Source organism: Zalophus californianus, chromosome 11 (assembly GCF_009762305.2).
Source record: "Zalophus californianus isolate mZalCal1 chromosome 11, mZalCal1.pri.v2, whole genome shotgun sequence".
NCBI lineage: Eukaryota > Metazoa > Chordata > Mammalia > Carnivora > Otariidae > Zalophus > Zalophus californianus.
The window spans coordinates 25,476,050-25,494,565 of NC_045605.1; the positions used below are offsets into that span (position 1 = coordinate 25,476,050).

The 18,516-nt window shown below is 43.5% G+C and overlaps 1 protein-coding gene across 1 annotated transcript in view; it reads right to left on the bottom strand.

Annotated features, from left to right (window-relative positions):
- PRDM10 (PR/SET domain 10) overlaps positions 1 to 18,516 on the bottom strand; it is a 93,813-nt gene that overhangs the window by 6,656 nt on the left and 68,641 nt on the right. The window contains 9 exon segments of the mRNA XM_027581156.2: positions 621 to 789; positions 3,901 to 4,041; positions 5,522 to 5,692; positions 6,082 to 6,225; positions 6,916 to 7,116; positions 8,268 to 8,378; positions 9,507 to 9,686; positions 14,400 to 14,555; positions 16,229 to 16,576. Of these exon segments, the coding sequence (XP_027436957.2) occupies positions 621 to 789; positions 3,901 to 4,041; positions 5,522 to 5,692; positions 6,082 to 6,225; positions 6,916 to 7,116; positions 8,268 to 8,378; positions 9,507 to 9,686; positions 14,400 to 14,555; positions 16,229 to 16,576 (1,621 nt within the window).

Below are 18,516 nucleotides of genomic sequence, written 5' to 3' on the forward strand. Positions count from 1 at the left end.
GCTGTATGGTGTGGTGTTACTGATATGAATCAATATTAATTTTTTGTATACCCCGGGTCTAGCACATCCACCTATACAAAGACTCTATTCAATAAATGTTGATGGAGGGGCACCTGGGTGGCTCAGTCGTTAAGCGTCTGCCTTCGGCTCAGGTCATGATCCCAGTGTCCTGGGATCGAGCCCCGCATCGGGCTCCCCGCTCCGCGGGAAGCCTCCTTCTCCCTCTCCCACTCCCCCTGCTTGTGTTCCCTCTCTTGCTGTGTCCCTCTCTGTCAAATAAATAAAATCTTTAAAATAAATAAATAAATAAATAAATGTTGATGGAAGAGATGAATCACACCATCAACCTACCCTAGATCCATCTATTCTGCTACTTAGTCCATCCGCCTACACTTTCTCTGGCAGTGTTCCTGATGTCTCTGAAATGGGTGGCTCTCTGAGATCAGAACGCTGCCTTGAATTTGGTCATGAAACTCATTCAAGGACATGCACTATGGAGTGCAGAAAATGGCCAATGATACTTTAGTCCAGAAAATTTATTCTAAAGCTAATGAAATTATGACCCTTGAGTGTAGATTCCCCACCCGTGAACTAGAGCACCATCCCTGTTCCTGCCTTACAGTAGCCACGGAAGGAGTTCCAAGCGTTGGGTAGGTAGGTGTGTTGTACAGAGGAACCCTGCTGCTGCTGGAGAGCCTGGCCCGGCGTGGAGGCGCCGCCTTGTATCTGCGAGGGGCTGAGGCCTTGCTGGGACTGCTGGGAGGCAGGGCTCAAGGGCTGCCCAGTTACCTAGAGAGAAAGACAAGGCAGGAGTAGAAAAGTAATCACTTCCAATTTAGTTAAGACTCACAAATAACTGAAGGAAGTAAATCTGGCTAACACGAATTATAACACTGCAAGTATCACTGCTAAAATAATAATATTTTAAATGAGAATAGGATTAATGAAAAGGAATCATAACTCTCAAATCCTAATTCATTTTCAAAGGATTATCTACAAGAATATCCAAAAAATTAATTTCACTGAGCTCATTAGAAAGACAAATGAATGAAAGTCTAATTATCTTCATTACATAAGATTTAACAAATTGAGAAGCTAAAGAACTTGCCTATGTCACGGAGCGAATCTGTAATACAAATTGAAGTAGAACGCAGAAATCATAATTTCCACTGAGTACACTGGGACATCCCACCCAGGGAGTGGAGATAAACACAGGTGCACAGGCAGAGACCCACAGAGAGGCTTACTCCTGTCCACAGGATAGAGCCCAAGCTCCATAGTTTGCCATTCAAGCGCTCCATATTCCAGCTCCAAACTACTTTCCAAACTTTTCTCCCAAACATCATTTCCTATTACTAACCTAAACAGTTTTCCATAAATAATACCAGTTTCCCACCTCTGTGCCTTTACTCACAGTGAGACCATATTCAGATCATAATGCCTTCCCCAACTACCATGTCAAAATCAAACCCCTCCTTCAAGACCTAATTCAGATACCACTTCTGCAGAAATATCCTTGATTCCCTGCTAAACAGAATCTTTTCCTCTTCTGAAAGCCCATAACTTACCAACATAGCCACATCATCCTTAGACCCAGGCAAGACCCATCCTTAGACCATGGCCCTGGAATAAGTGTCCCCTTCTAGGTGACACTTGGGAACCAGAGTTCCCCATTCCCTGTGACAACAGCCCTGCACCCACTTCCAGGGCCTGCACAAGTCTATTCCCTGGGTCTGTCACCTTGCAGGGGTCCTATCTCTTGGATATGGGCTCCTCTAATGGTATTTGGGCACAGGGAACCAAGGGGGTGGCCGTGGGATCACCTGTGCAGGGATGTGGAAGAAGCTGAGACATGTGGGTCGGGGTGTCCATGTGGGTACACAGAAGGCCCTATGAGGTGCAGGATGGAGGCTGGGTGAGAAGAAACAGGGAGCAGTCTTGGGGAAGGTTGTCCCTGTGCCACCACCTTCTGAGAAGGAGTCCCTCCAGCCTAGGGTTCCTTTGAGAAACTTAGAAGTGTGATACCCGTGGGGGTGGGAAAGACGGGCCCCTCGTGGACAGAGGTGACTGTCTGAGACTGGGAGAAGTGACAGAAACCTCACAGCCGCTGAACCTCACACCAGAAGGAGGGGAGGGGCCGTCAGATGGCAAGCAGCAGAGCCTCCCATCCCCAATGCCCCCCAGTAAACAGGAAGGCAGAGAAAGTGCATGTTTATCCTATGGATTTCCACAGCAGTCCGAAGGGCACAAAGCCAGCAAGGGAGGGAGAAATCCTGTTCCCCCTTCCTTAGCCCCAGCCTAGCAGCTGCCAGTGCCGCCCACACATTTGGCAGGAAGGCAAGGAATTTTGAATTGGCACTAACCATGTTATTTAGCAGCAATTGTTACTTAGCATATCCTTTTCAATTTTGTTATTATGAAAATATATGTGTCAAGCAGGAAGACGAACATACATTTTTTAAAGTTTTTACTTAAATTGCAGTTAGTTGGGGCGCCTGGGTGGCTCAGTCAGTTAAGCGTCAGACTCTTGATTTCGGCTCAGGTCGTGATCTCAGGGTGGTGAGATCGAGCCCCGCGTCAGGCTCCCTGCTCAGCAGGGAGTCCGCTTCTCCCTCTTCCTCTGCCCCGTCCCTGCTTGCTCTCTGTCTCTCAAATAAATAAATAAAATCTCAAAAAAAAAAAATGAGAGAGATTCTGTTTCTTGGTTTGCCCCCCTCTCTTTTTTTTCCCTTTGCTCATTTGTTTTGATTCTTAAATTCCACATATGAGTGGAATTCATCATATGGTATCTGTCTATCTCTGACAGACTTACTTCACTTAGCATTAATAGTCTCTAGCTCCATTCATGTAGTTGCAAAGAACATATTTTATTTAAGTTTGTTAGCTTGATTTGAAACTTTTAACCACTCAGACACAGGCATGCAGGCTTTCATTTGCACTCTTGTCCTGGAACCTGTGAATATCAGAGGTGGGCCTACATGTATCCTTTCTGGTTCAGATACCTTCGATTTATATCCTATTTACTTCTACATATTTGTTATACCCCTACCAGACTCCAAGCTCCTTGAGGGCAAGACCTAGAAAAGTTTCATGCAAAGGGTAAGATTTTTAATAAATATTTTTTTTAGGGCCCCTGGGTGGCTCAGTTGGTTAAGCGACTGCCTTCAGCTCAGGTCATGATCCTGGAGTCCTGGGGTCGAGTCCCACATCGGGCTCCCTGCTCGGTGGGGGGTCTGTTTCTCCCTCTGACCCTCTTCCCTCTCGTGCTCTCTGTCTCTCATTCTCTCTCTATTTTTTTTTTTAAAGATTTTATTTATCTGACAGAGAGAGAGACAGCGAGAGTAGGAACACGAGCACGGGGAGTAGGAGAGGGAGAAGCAGGCTTCCTGCCGAGCAGGGAGCCCGATGCGGGACTCGATCCCAGGACCCTGGGATCATGACCTGAGCCGAAGGCAGACACTTAACGACTGAGCCACCCAGGCGCCCCCAAATAAATATTTTTTTAATGGATGTAGCTATGCTGTCCCAATAACAGCCTCTATGATATAAACACAATAATACGCCACAAAGTCACTGTCCCAAAATTCAAGAAACAACTTAGCAACTGCATGCTATCAGACAGCCATTTAGAATAGGAAACAAAGGCCAAGGTTGTCCCTAGGATATAAGATCACAGGGTTCCTTTTGCTTAGGGGAAGCTCATCACTTAATGCAAGTGTGTCCATAATGCCAATATAAAACCTGGAGGCAAAGGTAGGATCTTTAATGAAGGCCCAAAAATAAACGGTATCGTTTCAATAGTCAAGCTGACTGGGTCTGAAGACAATGCCTCTTCACTCTTATGAACGTTCCAGGGTCCCCAAGACCATATTGCCCTTCGTGAGCAGTGGGAGAACATACCTGGGATGATGAGGGGGTGGAGGAAGTGGGCTCTGTGACTTGGATGTGCTGCACCTGGATGGCATGCTGGGTGTAGGTCTGAGGGTCGTGGAGCTGGCCAACATCCACAGTGGACTGCTGAGACTGGTGTGGGGAAGTGGCCTAGAGGGCAGAAGACCAAAAGCATACTGATTAAGAGGAAGGGAAATCCTTCTAGAGAAAATGTTCGGCTGAAACAACATCCCAGCAGAACAGCAGACGGAACTTCACATCCAGGGTTTCGCTCCCAGAGAGCCCACACTTAAGCCAAGCTGGTAAACACCAGCAAAGAAGATCATTTTAAAAGTTACTCTTAGGGCACGTGGGTGGCTCAGTCGTTAAGCGTCTGCCTTTGGCTCAGGTCATGATCCCAGGGCTCCTGGGATCGAGCCCTGCATGGGGCTCCCTGCTCGGCAGGAGGCCTGCTTCTCCCTCTCCCACTCCCCCTGCTTGTGTTCCCTCTCTCACTGTCTCTCTCTCTGTCAAATAAATAAATAAAATCTTTTAAAAATAAATAAATAAATAAATAAAAGTCACGCTTATAAAACATAAGCCACTAATGCTATTTAATTCTGAAAGAGAAGGAGAGAGAGGGAACATAGCTCCTTGTAATAAGCTGAACAAGAAGCTCTCAGGAATCAAAAGTCCTTTTCCCTTAAGTTTCAATTAAATGTAATGTCCTACCCTTCATAGGTTAAAAGAGATCAAAGAAGAGAATTTGCTTTCAGCTACTGACCCACTAGAAGAGTGGTTCCCAACCTTTTTATGTATCCCAGACATCTCTGAAAATCTGGCTATAGTCCCTTTTTCCAGAATAATGTACATATACATCACACTTTTCAGCCAATTTCAGGGATTCATAGGTTCCTCCAAAGCCTGAAGTTAAGAAACGTCCCATAAGAAAAACAAGATAAAGAACAGTCAACAACAGTAGCAACTCCTTATTTCCCACTCCGGTATTAGTCCTAAATTTTCCTATTTTCCTAAATTTTCACACCAAATTATTTCAAAGCAACAGGTTTGATCATTTGTGCCTTGAATACACTTCCTCAGGATACTTAAATGAAACAATAGTTCTGGGAGGATTTCTTCTTTTAGCTCCCTAATCAGTGAGAATGAGCTACAGAAGGCAGAAGGAACGTCCTCATACCTCTGTACGAATAATGTGCTGACTGACATTTGAAACTCAAAATTATTCTTTACAACCTCCCTTTCGATGCCCAAGTAGGGATATACCAAACTGGTTCCCCACCAAGTAGTCAACTTTGGTGCTCAAGGATTCAGAAGAGGCTCTGAAGGAGTTCATGTAGGACTGCCCCGCGGTAGCACAGGATGACAGTGTACAGGGCAGCCGGAAACCTCTGGAAGGTTCTTGAGAGAATCTCTTACACTGCTAAGTCCAGAGCCCTATACAGCCGGGGGGCCAGGAGAGCTTGCCAAATGCCTTAGACTCAGATCTTACACGGGAAGCCCATGATGTGGGGTCCAGCTCTAGCTCTGAGAACTGGGTGCTCTTGTTGACCGCCCCGCCCCGCCCCGCCCCGCCGCCGCCGTATTGCCTAGTGGCGATCTGGCATTCCTGAAGGTAAAGAGAAACATGTACCGGAGCCACTTGCACCACTTGAAGCTGTATGTGCTGAGGTTGCTGAAGACCGGATGTTGACTGTGACACAGGAATATACTGAATTCTCTGGTAGTCCCCCTGCGACGTTCGGTAATCGGTTGTTAAGGTCTGGGACAGCTCTGTCATGGCTTGGGTTAGGAGGTCTGTTGTCTAGAAAAGTCACAAAACACACACTAGCTGGTAACACTACAGCTGGTACAAATTAGCCTGAGCTCAGGTAGGAGAGATCCAAAGGTGAGAAGATGCTGGAGGATTACATATGTCTATATCCACCAACCCCGATGGGATTACCCGACAGGTTCTGACCATCTTGCAGCACAGGAACGGCACTGTTCCTGTTTCTTGCTGCCCCTTCTACAGACAGTTCTGGAAAGCATCGACTAGGAGACCCACCACACACAGAAGGCCCTGGGTAGAAAACTGAGGGATAATGAGCTACCTTTGCAGCCAATTATATAGCAAGACAGACGTGGCTTTGATATCGGAAGCCGTGACGGGCGCGGAAGGGGATGAGGTGCCCTGACCAGTCACACACTTACCACCACGGTCTCCCCGGTAGCACTGTCTGTGGTTAACACAGCCGGGGCAGCACTGATCACAGCTGTCGTGAGCGGTGGATGTAAGGTGTTAGGGAGCTGGGCGTACTCTGGATGCTTCTTTCGAATGTGCTGTACCATCTTGGTCTGGACAAGTACGGCAAAACCAAGAATCATTACTAGAGTTAGTTATTTGCAATTTTTCTCAAACACAAACCCTGCCTGATTCCTGAAATCTTTCTGGTTTTGCCTTGAAAGAAATAAGGTGTGCCCGCTCCTCCCAAAGGAGCACAGAGTTTGCAAGAGGAAAAGGAAGAGGCTGAGAAGAAACTGAATACCCATGTGACCCCACACCATCAGGCAAGGTCAGCACACCTCACTCACGGTATCCCCTAACCCCCCAATACCTGCAGCAATCAATCACAAGTTCTCCGCCTCCCACAACCAAGAATGACCCCCTTTTCAAGATCTTTTCAAGATCTTGAAGGTCTTGAAGGAAGATCTTGATCTTCCTACATCATGCTTCTATAAACCTGAGCTCATAAAGCATGAGCATAAAATATTCCAATATGAGACCTTCAGCAGACCAAAGAAAAGGAAACCAACTGAGTGCTCAGATTATGTATGAGATACACTAACCCTGTGGAAATTCCACTTACTCTCTTCCCATTCTGATTTATAATCCCTATTCTCAGGAAACAGCTCCTTAGCCATCTGAACTAGACAAAACATCTCCAATAGTCCCCCATCAATTCAAAGAAGCCAATTGCCACCTTCTCTTAAGAGATTCCTTAAATAATGACCTTGATTCGGATGCAGTCAAAGCCCTTCCCATACCTTGCTGCTGTACTGTTTGGAGCAGTGAGGACAGCACACGGGAGGGGTAGCTATTGTGCCCGTGAGCTGGGTGTGGGTGCTCAGCATGGGGTCTGGTTCTCCTGGGCCAGCTGGACGGAGTTTGCGAATGCTTGGTGGGAGCTCAGCCCCTGGATGGTTCTTCAGAATGTGGGCTTTTCGTTTGCTGGCACTTTTATAAACCTGCAAATTCAAACGCTTTGTCATGAAAGCAGTATACGGTTCCACTTTCTTACTTTAAAGCAAAATCTCTAACAATTCTGTTGTTAGGTATGAGAAATGAGAAAAAGTATTCAGGTAGCCCAAAATAAAATATGTTAGCAGCTATATTGAAGGATATATAAAATAAGAACATAATGTAGATATGCTAGGCATCTTTCTAGAATTTACACATCTAAGATAATAATAAAAATACCCCTTACCTTGAAGGTTAAGAGGTAGATGCACAGTCACAGAAAAAGAATCGTTTCAAAGGCCAGTTCATCCCACTTAGCCTTTCCACAAAAGCTCTTATATGTTTACTAGTACTAGATGCCAAAGAAACCTCCAAAATGGGAAGTCTAAAAGTGCCTAGTACGTATAATGGTGAATCTATGCTTTAAAATGTTTCCCAGTTTTGGGGCGCCTGGGTGGCTCAGTCGTTGTGTCTGCCTCAGGCTCAGGTCATGATCCCAGGGTCCTGGGATCAAGCCCCGCATCAGGCTCCCTGCTCAGTGGAAGCCTGCTTCTCCCTCTCCCACTCCCCCTGCTTGTGTTCCCTCTCTTGCTGTGTCTCTCTCTGTCAAATAAATAAATAAAATCTTTAAAAAAAAAAGTTTCCCAGTTTTAAGCTGACACAAGTACATTGTATAAGGAAAAATATTACAATGAAACAATACATGTATATTCAGTCTTTTTGCAACTGCACAAAAATAAAGGTGAAATAGTACAGTCTTCCATCACAAAACTTCTCCACATTCTACTCAATCTTCTAGAAATCCCAAACCTACTGTATATATTTTACAAGTAGGATGATAAACAATTTCGCTTTAGAGCTTAGGAATTTAAAACGAATTCATATACTAAGCTCTTGGTAAGCCTCTACTTTTATAACAAAACCACAGAGAGAAGGAAAAATGTTAAACACCAAGTCAACTAATGCTTAGGAAAAAAAATTTGGCTTAAAATGAGGCTGCACTTTTAGCCCTTTCTCATCTGAATGGAAAACTACTGAGAGGCAGGGAACCATCTGTTAAGAATAAGTGTAAGATCTAAGTATATGTTTACACATGCGGACAAATGGGCTCTACGCAGGGCTCCCAGGAAGCATCCCCGTGTGGACAGTTTCCTTTTACCTTATCACAGTACTGACAAAAGTAATCACGGTTGGGCTTTATGATGGGTAGAGTTAACTCTGGCACCTCTTCTATCTTCATGTCTGGGTGCCTCTTTGATAAGTGATTTACCTAAAGGGGGAAAAAGCAAATGAGAAAAAGAGAGCCTATTACAAAGAGAAGCGAACCAAATGCCTCTGGTCTTGACTGCTAGAAGTTGGAATCCTGGGAAGCCATGCCCCAAAACAATAAGGCATGTGGCCAGATCGAGCGTTTCCAGGTCCATCTGACGCCAAGCCTTAACAATCACGGTTAGCAGGAGTTAACAGTCATTCAGCAAATTACTGAAGGGAATTGAGTCACGGTGGATTCCATTAACACTCTTTGAAAGACCCACCGAAGGAAAATAGAAAATTACACTAGCACAAATCTCATTGTTGAATTCTCCCAATGCAAAGCCATCTTTCATTATTTAGTGCCCTGGCCTTACTGAGGACACTGAATGAGATGCAAACTCAGGTTCTAAATTTTAAATAATTCCCCATGCCTCTAGTCCTACCAGAACTGTAATAAAGTCAAAATGAATTGAACTGGCTATCCTGAGGTGTCTCCTAACCCGGTTCACACACCCTGCTTTGAAGGGCAGTTTCCTTCTATTGCTGTTTCCCATCTGGAAAGGGGGGCATTACAGAGAGCAAATGGGGAGAAGGAAAATCCCACCAAAAAGGACGTTCAGGAACACAGAAGAGAAGAGGGAAATGAAATATAAGAGCAGAGACTGAGCACGGTAAAGCAAAAGAAAACTCATAATGAAAAGTGACAGAGAAAGACTTATCCCAAGAGGTCAGCAGAAATGAACTGTGGCACAGGAGGGCAAAGGGAGGGGCGCCTGGGTGGCTCAGTCATTAAGCGTCTGCCTTCGGCTCAGGTCGTGATCCCAGGGTCCTGGGATCTAGCCCCGCATCGGGCTCTCTGCTCAGCAGGGAGCCTTCTTCTGCCTCTCCCACTCCCCCTGTTTGTATTCCCTCTCTCACTGTCTCTCTCTCTCTCTGTCAAATAAATAATAAAATCTTTAAACAAAACAAAACAAAAAAAACAGGAGGGCAAAGGGATCTGGGAAGAACTCCAAATTGGGCATCGTGTGCTTCTGTCTTTTCCCCTAGCCCCTGACAAAACCTACTGAAAATTTCACACAGAATACTGCACAAAGCCATCGCCATAGACAGAAATGGGTGGGTCTGGAAGCCGCTTGGCACTGACCAGCATGCCTCGTCTCCGGAAGCCCATCATACACAGGCGGCACTTGAATGTGAAGCTGTCGTAGTCCGTGGATGTGATACGAGGCTTGAACGTCTTGGAGCGGCTGATGCGGTCAGCTTTCTTGGCCTCCCTCTCAGGGTTGTGCATCCTCTGCATATGTTCCCGTAGTTTGTCTTTTCGCTATTTAGAGAGAATGTTTGAAAAGGCAGGGGAGTGGGGAGAGAGGGTAGAAAATTTTTAATTGAAGGGATTAAAAAAAGCAATACAAGTTACCAGTAAGCACAACCTACCAAGAGGCATCCGAGTTGCCAGGGTGCTGGAATGCACAAACTCTGTCCATTAGCAAATAAGTACGTTCCACTGAGTCTTGGTTTTGGGGAAGAAAGAATTTATATGTAGTATGGAGAAGATCAAAGGATAATGGAATAAATTGGTATTAAGAATTTCAAGACAGGGGCGCCTGAGTGGCTCAGTCAGTTAAGCATCTGCCTTCAGTTCAGGTCATGATCCCAAGGTCCTGGGACCAAGCCCCGTGTTGGGCTTCCTACTCATCAGGAAGCCTGCTTCTCCCTCTCCCCCTCCTTATGCTCTATCAAATAAATAAATAAAATCTTTAAAACAAAAGAATTACAAGACAAATTGATAATGAATGATAGGTAATACTGTATTTACAAAGCCATTTGTATGCTCAGTTCCCACACATTTTAAAAAAATGTTATGCTATTCTTCCAAATCCCACATAAATTTAAGTATTTCTCATCATATGGACTTAGAAGCTCATGCAAACAATTACACTGCCCACTGTGGATGAAGCGCACGGTCTAGGTCACAGGCCTTAGTTGATGACCTAATCTATGTGATACATGTTGGTATGAGTCCATAGAAAAAAAAAATCAAGCAGAGCCCATCCGCAAGGAAAAAAAACATTCAAAAAATGGCCAGCTTCCCTCTTCAGCATTTCTCTCTTCTCTCAGACATGATTAAACTATTATTGGTCTTGGGGCGCCTGGGTGGCTCACGTCGTTAAGCATCTGCCTTTGGCTCAGGTCATGATCCAGGGTCCTGGGATCGAGCCCCGCATCCAGCTCCCTGCTCCGCAGGAAGCCCACTTCTCCTCTCCCACTTCCCCCTGGCTTGTGTTTCCCTCTCTCTCTGTGTCTCTCTCTGTCAAATAAATAAATAATAAATAATCTTAAAAAACAAAAAAATGACTATTGGTCTGATAAAGATTTTGAACCATTCCACCAGAACAGTTCTCCCTACATTTTGGGTATAAGGACTTTATTTAACCACTGCCTTTTTTCAGCATATTCATTTAACAAGTATTTCTTGAGTGCCCATATCAGGAACCATTCGAAGTTCAGGGTTCAACGCTAGACCCCTCACCTACCTCTCTCTTCTGCTCCTCCTACCCCCACCCACCTCATTCCCTGGAAAGTCCAGCAGAGAATTTCAGAGTCTCTTACTTTGCAGTAAAGTCTGGATTACAAGCCTTGCCCTAAATAACAGTATTTCTCTGGAGTGTCTTTAGATAGAGTGATAAAGCTCACCACCTCAGACTTCTGTTGCATTTCTACTTTTTCCCCAGCATCGGTATTCACTAATTCCACCCCACCCATTCCCCTTTAAACAGGCCAGGTTATTGTAACTGCCTCATTACAGAAGTCCCAAAGCCACCTACTACGACTACTACCACTACACCAAGCTCTGCATACAGAGACAGACACATCTGCTGAAGGCCAAATCTCAGCAAGTCTTTTCCATCCTAACAGCCCTAAGCCCAATCCATTATGGCCTCCACTCTCTCCTCCTGCCTAAATCCTGCTGCTGGATCAGCAGTATTCCCAAACATCTAGCCTCCCAAGCTGCAAAGCCAATTCCTCTCTGTCCACCCATCAGCCTGGCATCCAGACACAAAGTGCTACCAATTCTCCCTCAGATGTTTGTCTTGGATATGGACCCTCTTCTCCATGCCCGCTGACTAGGCCTTAGTGCAGCCCAGCTGTAAATTGCCCCTGGAGCATCTTTTACCTCTCTCCCTCTCCTCCTCCCATCCCTTCTCTAGCGGCTCACTCTTCCCCACCCTTCAAGGAATTCAAGTGTCACCTACACCCCAAATCAGAGTGAATCCTTCTCATGGCATTTTTTTTCTCTATTACAGTAGCAGTAATAATTTTTTTGAAGTTTTATTTACTTAAGTAATCTCTACACCCAACATGGGGTCTCAAGCTCATGACCCTGAGATCAAGAGTCACATGTTCTTCTGACTGAGCCAGCCAGGCGCCCCAGGAGCAGTAATAATTTTTAATGCACATGTCAAATTCCTCTTAAACTGAGAGTTCCTGAAAGTCAAAAGGTCCTACCTTTTGAAGCTTGTAGTAGGACAGTTACAATTCAGTAGAAGTGCTACAACAGGGTCACAAGTAAAGGGTCCTATCGGAATACGTAGGAGAAGCACTTAATCCAGTGGGGGGGGGGGGGCGGGCATCAAGATAAATGCCTCTGTACGAAGTGACATCAGCCAGATGGAATGATAGAGGAGTCTGAAAGTGTATTTCAAGTGGGGGAGTTGTGAAGGAGAACAGATGCAAAGTCCCCAGGAGAGACAGCAGCCACACTGCAGTAAACCACAGAGCTCAGTAGAGCAGAGTACAAAGGGGAAGGCGGAACTGCAGAGGTAATTGGGAGCCAGGTTCGGCCTTTTGCTTTCTGGTTTTTTTTAAGATTTTATTTATTTATTTTGACAGAGAGAGAGACAGCGAGAGAGGGAACACAAGCAGGGGGAGTGGGAGAGGGAGAAGCAGGCTTCCTTCCCACGGAGCAGGGAGCCTGATGCAGGGCTCGATCCCAGGACCCTGGGATCATGACGTGAGCTAAGGCAGACGCTTAACAACTGAGCCACCCAGGCGCACCCCAGGTTCTGTTTTTAACTAGAGTTTGGGTGACACACAATATTACATTAGTTTCAGGCGTACAACATAGTAAGTTGACAACTCTCTACATTCTGTTATGGAAGCCAGATCTTGTGGTGGCTTTTTTTTTTTAATTAAGTAAGCTTTATGCCCAACGTGGGGTTTGAACTCATGACCTTGAGATCAAGAGTTGCATGCTCTACTGACTAAACCAGCCAGGTGCCCCTTGGGGTGACTTTTAAGTGATAAGCACTTTGGATTCTATCTAAGAGGCTATTAAAATTAAAAGGCCCATGACATTGAATTTGTTCTCTAGAAAAATAACTCATTATAGTCTGAAAAGTGAATTGTAGATACATTGTGCTTTTGTACCGCGTCAACTTGGCTAAGGGGAACTAACTGTATTTACATGGATCCCAATCCTGGTGTGGTTCTCAGTCTTCGCGAAGAGAGGCTCGCACCAGACTGGAAGGCGGGAATGAAGCAGTGGCCATGATGCTCTGTGGGCCAGGGGCAGGGGCGCTGGGAGAGCCCCGCTCACCCTCGCTGGCTCCCACTCAGCCACCCATTCTCTTGCTGAGGGCAGGCGCCACAGGCAACTCAGCGTCCATCGCCACAGGCAGCAACATTCCTCTGTGGCCAGCACCGGCTCTCTTTCATGAGCCCACTGGAGGTGCCTGGCTTCCCAGGTTCCCAGAGAAGTTCCCATTGTCCACCCGGACCAGGGCTGCAGAAGGGTGCATTAGTGACTTCTCTCTGATCCTCCAACCTCTCCTGCCAGACCCTTGCTTCTCTATCTTCTTCTATGATGAAGTTCTTATTCCTGTAAGAAACTCCCTTACTGCATAACTCCAGTGGGTTTGCTTCCCTGATTGAACCCTGTCCTAATATATCTGGTGAGAGTGAAAGAGAAAATGAAAGGAGCAAGGTTTTTCACATGCCTGGTGCTCAAATGGTATCAGGCACAAAAAAGATAATAAAAAAATACCAAACGGTAGGATGGATGGATAGCTAACTGGTTAACATCATAAGACAGGGATCCTTTTGGATATATTGTTGGTGTTGTTTTTTAATTAAGAAACAAAAAAGAACCTAGGTCAATTTAGAGCTTTCACATTAGAGTTCTCTGCAAAGGTCTAAACTGTGCTACTGTATACTGAAAGCCAGCAGGATTATATTCCACAACACATCAAGTTAAAGTTTGAAAATTACTTCCTATATCTCTTTATCATCTCCACATTCTATACAATGCATCTTTTTAAAATTAGTTTTTCCCTCCAGCATCTGTTTCTGAGTCTTTCCCAGTTTCTATGACAGCATGACCTACAATCACACTCACTAATGTTTCTTTATTGAATGTGAGTCATCTGATTTCTCAATGAAGTATATATTTATTAGTTTCATATTTCCTTGTTTAACTCTTATCCCTGAGTCTCCTGTGGGTTTTCCCCTTGCTTCTTCTAAATTCCAGGCAGGCTACTGATACTTATGAAGTCTTATTTTAATCCTTGGAGTCATGACCATTCCCTAAAGCTGCCTAAGCTGTTCAGTGTTCCACAGATTTCCACAGATCTCCCTCCTTCCCTAGATGACAGTCCTGAGACTTTCAGGGCTCAATTACCAGGCTCTGATACATAGTAAGTGCTCAATAAAAATCTCTCAATTTGGTAAGTAAATGGATTGTTCTCTTAGGAATTCCTCAACAGCAATTTAGTTCCACTTATTGTACATCTGGATTCTCCTAAGGAGATGTGTTATTACTCTATTCGGCAGTTTGAATTAATTATTTGGGGATATTAAGGTGAGGTTTTTCCTTCATTTTATCGTAATAACCAAGTCAAACATGAGACATAAAATGCATCTCAAGTTCAGCTCTTTGTAAGTAGGTGATTAACGGATGAAATGAACAGATATGTATCCTTAGCCCGACATAATGTTAGTGGCCGTGAGAACAACGTTAGGCCGTTCACGGCTTCCGTACCTTAAATTGCTTCCCACATGTGGAACACAGGAAATCTTTGCGGTCTGAATGTCGGAGCATGTGAAGACGCAGTTTGTCAGGACGGCAGAAGGCCTTGTCGCACTCTGTACACTGGTAGATCTTTTCTGAATGGAAGCTTCGCACGTGTTTTTTCACCTGGCAGTTGAAGACACCAACAAGTCAGAGGACTCGGGCACCCAAAGGAAGGACAAATGGTAGCTTATCAACACTAGAGGGAGCCAAACGCATTCCCATGGATTTTCATCAACCTGACGGTGTAATCCAATCAAATGTGACTGATAATTGGCCTCCATCACACACAGTACCCCTGTCACAAAGAAACAGAACAAGCAGCCAGAAAGCTTTATAAATCTTAACCTCCCACATAACTTGAAGAAGAGGAAGAAAGAGTGCTTGCTCAAAGCCCTGATCACATGGGACCCATTTTTCTTTCTCTCTCTCTCTACTTTTTTAAGATTAAGCAGAGTTCCTCTGGATTTTAATAAATCTTGGTAAAAATTATCCACAGAAAGACAAAAAAATAATTCTTTCTCACTTGTTTCTGCCTCCAACATGTATAGAAGCAATTTAGCCCCTTTTAGTAATTGGTCCTTTTGCATCTTTCCATTAAATCAGGTTCTGAAAGGGACGCCTGGGTGGCTCAGTCGGTTAAGCATATACCGTCAGCTCAGGTCATGATCCCAGGGTCCTGGGATCAAGCCCCATATCGTGCTCCCTGCTCAGAGGGGAGTCTGCTTCTCCCTCTCCTGCTCCCCCTGCTTGTGTGCACGCTCTCTCTCTCTCTCTCTCTGTCAAATAAATAAATAGATAAAATCTTTAAATAAATAAATCAGGTTCTGAAGAATAAAGACATGAATTAGATGATATAAAATACATTACCCATTTATGAGAACGATACAATACCAGCATCATTTCTCCTTAAACTTATTCCCTATACTTCTGGATAATTTAAATAAAGGAATATGGCCTCAATTCTCTTAGCTGTAAATACCCAATGAAGGAGAGCTGTGATGAGAGCTAAGTAGTGAGTCGTAGAGAACTATTTCTATAAGACATTTTGCTTCATTGTTTTTGAGTCTCTTTTGCCATTAGATTCTGCCATAAGTCACTTTTCTAATTGTTTGTGTGAAGTGATAAAATTACCAAGACTCCCCAAACTAGCAGAACTATGATCTCCTTTTGTCTGGGTAATTCTTTTTTAAAGAGAAAATATTTTTACTAGTTATATTTAATTATTCATTGACTAGCATAGAACTAGCATATCATCACTTGAAGTTCAAATGAAATCATGAATATTCTGGAATTTATCCTCACCTATTTTGCTCCAGAATATAGTCCAAGGAAGGAGGTCAGTGCTTGATACAAAAGTATATTATATACCAACTCTCTCTTTGTTTCCTTCCAAAATGCATGACCTTAGTAAAGCAAGACAGGATACCACAGTAGTAGAGAGAAAATGTTTCCAGGCCAGGAAATGGGAGCATGTCTTCTATAGGCTCTCTATATTTTATGAGTAGAGGGTACTGGCAAAGATTAAGAAAGACTTTGTAAAAATCACAATCAGATCTGGGTATTTGTTACTTGTAATAAAACTTAAATGTTTCAATGCCAATGTCTGATTTGGACAATTAAGAGTTATGATAATCTTTATCAAAACAGCTTGATTGAAGAAATACCATTCTCAACCATAACGTTGTTTCAAGGACGGGATGAAAATGCAGGCGATAGGCAGTCTCAACTTTCCAAACATCAAAGTTTCTTTTACCAAAGAAGAAAAGCATACGGGAGTCTCAGGAACAGACACTCACCTGGATAAAATCTGGGAATCGTTTCTTACAAGTTGGGCATGTAAAGCAGCCATCATTGATATGAATGGCCACATGATCCTTCAACAAATCAAGGCGGTCAAAGGATTCTGGGCAAAAAATGCAAGAATAAGTCTTCTGGTCCGAATGGAGTTTCATGTGGCTCTCCAAGGACGCACTGCTGATGAAGCCCTTGTTACAGAGATCACAGGTCAGCGGGCAGTTCCCCTCCCGCCCGTGGAAGCGCAAATGTTGGTCCAGTTTGTCCTTTTCACGGAAGGCCTTCCCACATTGCAAACACTTAAAAGGCCGGAAGGACTTCCGAATAAACAGATGCTGAAGAGCTGCATTCTGAAAGACACACACAAATACAATTATTTAGCGAGGAGGTCAAGTGAGTAAGCAGCTCACACATTTATAGAGAAAGAGGATGATCTCTGCAATCAGACTTTCCATAGCAATTAAACTCTGGGACACACAGTTGAAAGAAGATTTTCCTGGTGAAGACATTAAAAATGAAGCCATCCCCAAAGAAGTTCACCCTGAAAAGACAAACCTTCTCTATGTCTTACAATATTTATGGATGTATGGGTTTTTTTTTTTTTTTAAGAATTAAGTAACAGCCAAAATAGTATTCCCAATAAAGGATTTGTATAATAAAACAAATCCCAGAGTTGAGTAGAATAACAATTGGAGATTTAGAAGAAGTGACGTGCGGTAAGTCACACATGCATGAATGAAGTTGGAGCAAGTCAGCCAAATGTTACTTGTTGAAGTTCTTGAGAAAAAGAATTCAAAGCTTGATTAAAATGTTTAGAAAAAAAAAAAAGATCTAAAAAGAACTGAAGAGTAGTACTTGCCAGGGGCTGGGGAAGGAGGCAATGGATACAAAGTTTCTTTGAGGATGATGAAAATGTTCTGGAATTATAGTGGTGATGGCTGCACAACTTTGAGAATATTCTAAACACCACTGTAAAAGGGTGAATTTTATGGTCCATGAATTATATCTCAATCTGAGAAAAAGAACTTGAAAGAGAAATGAAGGATAACGATTTATATGAACATGTTCATTCATGAGGTAAGATATATGAGCACACATTATAAATGGAATATGTATATTTGACCACTTCCTACTTAGAAAATGCAGAAGACAAGTTCTTGGTGTAGCTAGTTAGTTCCACTGGTTAAAAGGCCATGCTAACAAAGTTAAGCTTATCGCTTTGTTCCCTGTCTAGACTAGTCAATTTTCCTCTTTTTTTTTTTTGCAGTCACAGATTGCACTTCTAATGCTGATTAGCCATCTTGTAAATTCATGTAATTGTTATAGGGAATCCAAGTGAGAGAATATGGATATTCAGTACAAATTCATCACTACCGCTGGAAAAACAACTCATGCTCTGCAGAGAGCAGATCAACAGAATCATCTTTCACACAGGGAATAGAGCGTCAATGTTTTAGTTATGCTATAATGAAGACTCATTCATAGGTTCTTCAAAATACCACAGGGAAAGCTCTAGAGAGCTATGGGGGGGGGGGGAATCCCTCATAAAATATTTCTGTGAATGGGTGAGCCTGTGTGACTAAGGGACTAGTAACTGAAGGATTAATGGAGACCTTAATGCATTATTGGTACAATGAACCATGCTTAACCCCAACTTCTAAGCCAAATTTAATGTGAAAAAAATCATTCAGAAAAAAGCAAAATAATAATTTTTTCTTTAGTGAAAATTCTGAACACAGTTACTATATGACTGAAAACTTCCTCCTCAGGGTCTTTCATGGGGCCGGGAGAGAGATTGCACCTACTCATTTATCTTGAGGAGGTATTTAGAAATTCTGTTGTCTTCCCCAGTTGACTGAGGCAGGACTGCATTATATCTTACCCTCCTTTGTATCTAGAGCCCTTAAACTATAGCTTAGCTCATAGGAAGTGCTCAATAAAAACTCCAGAATTAATGAAATGTATTTCATATGAAAAACAAAAAGAACTCTTTCAAAGTCTCTTTTACAGCACCTGCAGAGATCTGTAATAGCAGACCATTCTCACATCAGTCACAGAGATTTCTGGCACTTTATTATACTGTTCAGCAGTTACCCAATCTTTTTACTCTATCTGAACAAATATTTATTTTACAAAAAGCTCTCACTATTCTGGCTACTTTCAAAACTTAATGGAAATATTGCAAATAAACAAATACTATCCTGAGATTCAGACATTCAAGATTTAGAGTGCTTTCAGCATGTAAGAATCATTTCCTCTATCCAAGTTCAATAAGGTTTCCAAGGGCAGA